This window comes from Pan paniscus, chromosome 9, assembly GCF_029289425.2.
Source record: "Pan paniscus chromosome 9, NHGRI_mPanPan1-v2.0_pri, whole genome shotgun sequence".
Taxonomy (NCBI): Eukaryota; Metazoa; Chordata; class Mammalia; order Primates; family Hominidae; genus Pan; species Pan paniscus.
In genome coordinates this window covers 90,811,988-90,818,733 of record NC_073258.2, presented here as the reverse complement: position 1 = coordinate 90,818,733, position 6,746 = coordinate 90,811,988, and the positions used below count along the sequence as shown (strand labels likewise).

The following is a 6,746-nucleotide window of genomic DNA, read 5'->3' as shown; positions in this document are numbered from 1 at the left end:
TTCAAGGTGGTTATCCCATTTACAACCATATAGTAATTACATTCCATGAAGTTACAATGAGCTCACAGGCTCTCACACATAGTGTCTTAGGACAATATTTACCTTATATGTGGGAGGTCACAATAAATCATCATGAAACCAACTTTTCATGTACAACCAAAGCAAAAGAAAGGCCTCAGAGGGGACGAGAAGGAGGAAGGAGGAAAACCATAGATAAGAGAACCTTTAGAAACATCAAAAAAACTCACAGATCCATTATCATAATCCAGAAACACCCCAACCCGACCCAGAGGCCTTTGCACATACTGAATTAAAGGTGGAGAGTTGGTGGAGAGACTATAGTGATTGCTCGTTTTTGAGGAAATTAAAAAAAATCTTTCATCAGAATCAATAACGAAATTGGCATCTGCAGTCCTGGAATCTCGACAGACTCCCAGAATCCAGTTGGAGGAGAGGGTCACATCCACCTCCCAGTAATGCTTGCCGGAGGTGAATGCTTGCGCTCCCCACACAGCAAAGCTGTCCACTCCCTGGGGATCCGTGGGAGCACTGAGATGCTCATCTCCAAATATCACATATCTCACATCCTCAGAAAGGCTTATATAACAAGGAATCATTTCCGTGCTCAGAGCATTATCCACTGACAAGGAAAAAAATATTATATTAGTGAGTGTTATGAGGGACAGAGGCTCTGTGGCCCAATTATTCACTTCATTTGCTCTTCTTCCAAGAAAATACAGAAAAAAGGAAGCCAAGAGAGTTCAGCCCCATGCATCCATGAAGATGAAATGTTATTACACCTCTACAGCACATACAATTATGTATTATTCCTTAAGTAATAGAGAAAAAATGTGACCATATCACTGGGGAAATAATGATTTAATGTCTGCATCTGCATAGTTTGTTTCAGGACATATGCAAAATGTTTTTTTTTCTTCAATAGAAAACTCTTCTTGTATTATTTGTCTTTAAGATCATCAACAGGTAGACATCAATTTGCTGTGATGTGATTATTTATTGGAATGTAAGTTACGCCTGTTATAGTCTCAAACATCAAAAATTTGGTAGAAATTAACACATGTAAAATTTATAAGTTTCTGAAAAGAATACTCTGGCTTTATATTATCTGTTTAGCTCCTGATTCAATCTAGTCTGGGTTCCTGCCCTCTGCTACCTAGACCTGCTCTCTAGAATGGGCCTAACATGGTTAAGCCATGTTCACAGATCCCTCACCTTTCACTTGTTACGAGATGTATCTGATGGCATTAGAATTGTCCTGATTATGGATATTTTAGTCATTTTCTTTTGTTGATCAAAATGTTCTGATTTTGTAAATAATAAAGGTTACTTGTAGAATGCATGTAAATGCACATAGAATAGAAACAATTAAAAACCATTATGCCAAATCTAAGCCTTCAAAATTGAATTAAATTGAATAAACATGAAATACTGATGCCGCCATGAGAACTAGTGTCTTCATAACTACATGATCTGAATATTTTGTCCTCTTATTCCGCAGTAAAGTATGTATCTTGCTTTACATTTTCATCAAACGGTAAGTCAGGAAATTGAATTTTGATCATTGTAATATTACTATGCAGGTAGAGAAGATGCACATGTTTTGGAAAACTATGTATTACCTATATGTCAAAACTAATAAAACTTAAATGGGAAAAGCCTCAACCAAGGGACCCAATAAGGAAATAATTTGAGGCTGGACTGCCAAGCAGCTGGCTCTTACCTCTGAAGTTGTTGAGCATGTCTAGGACTCCAGTTATGCACCATGAAGTGAGCTCTGGGTTCACTGGCTGGGGCTTTTGCATCTGTGCCAAATCAGTTCTGCAAAAAAAATGGCCTCAGTTATATTTCCAGGCCCAGAGCTAATCACACAGTCATACAAAGATATCACATTTTCATGTAAGATGTTTCCTCACAATTCTGCCACTTTTGGTTAACTGGGTATACATTTTATTCTACACTCTAGGGGCAATAAGGATGTTACTTTTTCTAAACTTTACTTCCATAAAAACCCAATTTCCCCAGATACGTTATTCTCAGACATTATACAACTTCTAAAGTCATTAAAAGTCATTGCCTCCCTCTGCCCATCACACCCCTTGAGGGTATGCGGAAATCCTGGAAATATTTCAGAGAGCAGAAAACTCAGACAAAAACCTTTGGGACCTCAGCCTGCAGTTGTCACTAATGCTAGTCAGTGTCTAACAGAGAATGTTCACTGGGACAAAAAGCTTTAATCTTTTGTGCAAAATAAAGGAGTCTAATTCCAGCCTGAGAACCCTGCTGCTGAGGGGCCCGAGGCAACCATTTCCCTGAGGTCTTTCCTAGAACTGGGTGTATGGTGAGGGAGGAGGCCCGGGTCATTGATGCTTTTAGGAACAAAACATCCCTCCTCAGCCCATCCTTAGGGAATCTCTCTCTTCCCTCTGTTTTTTTTTTTTTTTTTAACCTCCCACCCCTCTAGAGTAGAAGATGCCTCTATGATTCCTCAGAGTAATTTTGTATTAAGATCTGTGGGGTATGGTTGGTGAGGATGGATGGACTGGGAAAACAAACTTCCGAATGGCAAATTGTTTCTATGTATATTTTAATTCATACAAGTTTTAAGATGAAAACTTTCCAGACCAAAGAGAAGAAGACCTCAGGCCCTCTTTTGAAACAAAATTGGAAATAGCCACAGACAATGATGTTAGTACTCAAAATGTATGCATCCCCTTCATTCACAAGACAACAAACTTCTCAGAAATAGCATTTTTTTAGTGTAAACTCACCTTGCTGATACATTTCTCACATCCTGAAAAAAAATAAAAGATAATGTTAATTATGAGAGATTTTTCCTTCTGCATCTTTTCTCATACTCTTGTTTCTTTCTGTTTTAATAATGTATATCTTTTTATTTCCTGCTAAGGAATCATTCAAGACTACATTAATAACAGAACCTCAACTAAACAATAAAAAGCTTCATCAGTGGGCATTAAGAAGAAAGGAGCTCAGCAAGAGACAGTGGAGTAAAGCAAAGAGATCTAGGTTTCCAGTGTCATTAATTTCCTAATCTTACTTCCAAGGAAAGGTCTGACCACACATGACAATGATTAAAACAAAACAGAGAACCATATGAGAAACAGAGTACATGGACATTGATGAGCAGCTTTGACAAACCTTGCCCAGGCAAGGGGAAACCCCTCAATGTCTTCAGCAAATCACTGCTGTGTGGGACATCAGAGAGAGAAGGAACTAGGGCATATAAATGGCGTATTATTAACCTTCCCCTGGCCTAGAGTTCTAACGATTTTAGTTGATCTCTCTGTGTGGATAGTACTCCAAATTATATTGAAGAGAACTTTGTTATATGTTATCTGCTAAAATGGCAAAAATTTCCCAAAGATTACCAAAGTATGCAGTAATACGTGAATGGAGAAATGTAATGGTGGAAGTCAGACAGCATGCGTCACTTAGCTTACAGCAGTGACATATGCAGGTGATATTTGCATGTCCTGGCAGCATTGTCCAGCAAAGGCTTCCTGTCTCTGAGGACGGACCCTCCCTCCTCACCTGGAGCAGCTCCACGTCAGCCATGTGGCATGTCTCCCACAGCTCTCTGTACATGTCTTTCATCCTTTCTAAATGTTGGATCATTCTCACTTGACTGTCTTGTAGTTGTTGGAAAAGCTCTTCTGCTTCTCTTTCCAGTGCCTGCAGATGCCGTTGCTCCTCCTCATCGAGAAATATAGGCATCTTTTGATATTGAATAGTGATTATCCTCTTCCTTACTGACACATAGTCCTGCAGAGACGTTTGGTTAAAAGGATTACATGTTCTCACTCTCAATAGAAAACTTCAAATAATTATATGCTGGGTGTAATCAAGCAACTTATAAACTTTCTGCCTCACTCTTGCAAGGAGTCTTGAATATTTGCTATCTTCTTCTGTCCATCTTTTTCAATGTTCCTATTCTCTCTGCCTCTTCAAATCAAACCTATATAAAGACTCCTGGTTTCTGTCACTGTGATGCTTCTTCACAGTTGTTACTGAGTCAATTGTTTCCTCTATTAATCTCTCTTTTAGGATTTTTCCATGTCTGCTTCGCCTACATGTTAAAAAACATTTAGCCATACACCATATTATGCGGTTTTTTTTACTTTTACCATATTTTTACTCTATATACTATTCTATTTCTTTCATCTTCCTCACACCCAATCTTAGTGAAATGTTGTCTCATCTAAAGTGTCTGAAAAGGTTTATACCAACCTTCAAATTTGAACTAGGATACACATCATGCCGTTTATCCAATATACTAGAATTCATTTGGCTAGCTTGTGTGGGCTTCTCTGTTTGCAACTCGTATTATATCAATTGAAATCACTACATTTTCTTGGGATAAAATCACTATCTTTCAACGGGTAGTTTGAATTTAGCTAAAAAGTATAAGCTAACATTGTGTTTATTTGCATGAAAACAAAGAAAACATTTTCATTCTTACCTTTAACGAATGAAATGTGCTAGTTTCCTGATTTAGATTGTTTCGTGTCTCTTGATTGATTTTCCATAAATAGTCCATTTCCTTTATAAGTTTCTCCTGCAAAAGAAGCAAGACGCTTAGCAATAATGAAGACAGTATAGCAGATTTCATACCCTTATCAATTAAAAAAAAGAGGCTGTAATTGAAAGAAACATAAATTAAGTTGGAGTGAAGTGGTCAGATTTTTCCAAGTTAAACGAATATGATTCTAATAATTTGGATGTGAAAAGTGATAGAAACATAATAGAGAGTTTTAAGGGACCCTTCAGATAATATCATCAATTTTCTGAGAAACTGGCTTTTACATAACCTGACTTTGAAAAGTGTTCTTGGTGCTGGCCACCAGCTCCACAGCTCCATTCTATATGTTTGAGCAATGTTTTTAAGGAAACCTCCTTTAGTGAAGTCTCAACACAGCTGTGATTAGAGTGCCAAATTAGCCAGCAACATTGAAAGGACACATTTATGTGTTATGATTGACATGGAATAATCACCACCTCCACCATCTGCATTCTCATCACCATCATTATCACAGGCCCTCATCATTCTTATTTGGGATTCTGTATAATTCGAACTGCCTTAGAGGCATCACGTACCCTGCATTCCTCAGCAGCCCATCCTATTGGGCTGTGGCTGTGAGCCATGTGCTCTGGTGACTCAGAGCAGGGCCCACAGAGCAATCTCTTGTCAGCCTCACAGAAAAGCTCCTTAGTCTCCTCATGGAGCACACAGATACTGTCTGAGCTCTTGATGTTCTGAGGTCTGGTCTGTCTGGCTAGGGAAGCCAGCTTTTTGAGTACCACATTGGTGTTGAAGTTGGGCTTCTCTGAGATTTTTCTGCACGAAGGGCAGCGCATTGGTGCTCTGCCTTCTTCTGAGCAGAGGCAGAGGCAGGGCCTGCAAAAGCTGTGCCCACAGTCAATGGTGACCGGGTCTATGAAGTAGTTCATGCAAATGCAGCAAATGAGCTCATTCTGGAAGACTTGCAGGTCGTCTGAATCCATGTTTCTGGAAATTAAAAAAAAAAAAAAAGTGAGAATTTCTTTCTCTTATTTTTATTTGCCCCGATGAAAGGAAAAAAAGGCCGGTGGACAATTTTCCTTGTCTACTTGAGCTCTGTCCAATATGTCTAATAAGTTAGCTCCAGCACAAACTGAGACATAGTAAATTCAAACATGCTGGATTTATAAAGTTTTCCCTCAATAGCCATTGAAGATTCGGTCAAGGACTCCCTGAGAACCAAGATCCTAAGATGTTCAAGTCTCTTATTAGTAAATGGTGTGAATTTGTATGTAACCTAAACCTATCCTCCTGAATACTTTATGTCTAGATTACTTTGAATGCCTAATACAATGTAAATGCTGTATAAATACTTGTAATGCCATACTGTTTAGGAACAGCAAGAAGATTAAAAATATGTACATGTTTGGCAGGGCGCGGTACTCATGCCTGTAATCCCAGCACTTCGGGAGGCCGAGGCGGGCACGTCACGAGGTCAGGAGATCGAGACCATCCTGGCTAACAGGGTGAAATCCTGTTTCTACTAAAAATACAAAAAATTAGCAGGGCATGGTGGCACGTGCCTGTAGTCCCAGCTATTTGGGAGGCTGAGGCAGGAGAATCACTTGAACCCAGGAGGTGGAGGTTGCAGTGAGCCGAGATCGCACCACTGCACTCCAGCATGGGTAATGGAGTGAGACTCTGTCTCAAAAAAAAAAAAGTACATGTTCAGTACAGCTGCTTTTTTCTCTCTGTAAATATTTTTTATCTGAGATTAGTTGAATCCACGGGTATGAAACTTATGGATATGAACAACCGTGATGCAAATAAGAAAATGAGACAACAGTCCTCATGGCATTTTTGTTAAACAAGCCGTGCTCTCAGTCATTCCCAGTTACCTAGACAAGCTTAAAGCCTGGGTGGAGGGTAAAAGCTGGGATGATTTCTGAGTCACTTATGTAAGCTAATTAACGAAGAAGCACATTCTGAATGTCATCCTGTCTCTGTCATTCTATCTCTCTCAATAATTCCATGATGATAATATACGAAAGACACTTAGTATCTATGGTATTATTCTATACTCCCCGCCTCCAAACTCACCTATGAAGTTTGCTCAGACAATTATAAATAAAGTAGCTTTTATCTAAGATTGAGTAATCAGAGTGGACTGTCAACTCCTAAAATTATCAATCATTAAATTTGTCCTTTT

At 38.9% G+C, this 6,746-nt stretch overlaps 1 protein-coding gene across 1 annotated transcript; it reads right to left on the bottom strand.

Moving 5' to 3' along the window:
* Positions 1 to 146: 146 nt before the first annotated feature.
* On the bottom strand, positions 147 to 6,115 carry LOC117974997 (putative tripartite motif-containing protein 64B). Its single transcript, XM_055094757.2, has 6 exons — positions 5,134 to 6,115; positions 4,499 to 4,594; positions 3,571 to 3,801; positions 2,790 to 2,812; positions 1,742 to 1,839; positions 147 to 640 (listed from the first exon to the last, which is right to left on the bottom strand). The coding sequence occupies exons 1-6, from the start codon at positions 5,539 to 5,541 to the stop codon at positions 147 to 149; spliced, it is 1,350 nt and encodes a 449-aa protein (XP_054950732.1). The 5' UTR covers positions 5,542 to 6,115.
* Between the last annotated feature and the right edge of the window lie 631 nt (positions 6,116 to 6,746).

Coding starts and splice junctions, on each gene's coding strand:
- LOC117974997 (XM_055094757.2), bottom strand. CDS start 5,541: ATGGATTCAGACGACCTGCAAGTCTTCCAGAATGAGCTCATTTGCTGC. Junction 3,802..4,498: donor GCACATTTCATTCGTTAAAG/GTAAGAATGAAA, acceptor ACGTCTCTGCAG/GACTATGTGTCAGTAAGGAA. Junction 1,840..2,789: donor GTGAGAAATGTATCAGCAAG/GTGAGTTTACAC, acceptor TTTTTTTTGCAG/AACTGATTTGGCACAGATGC.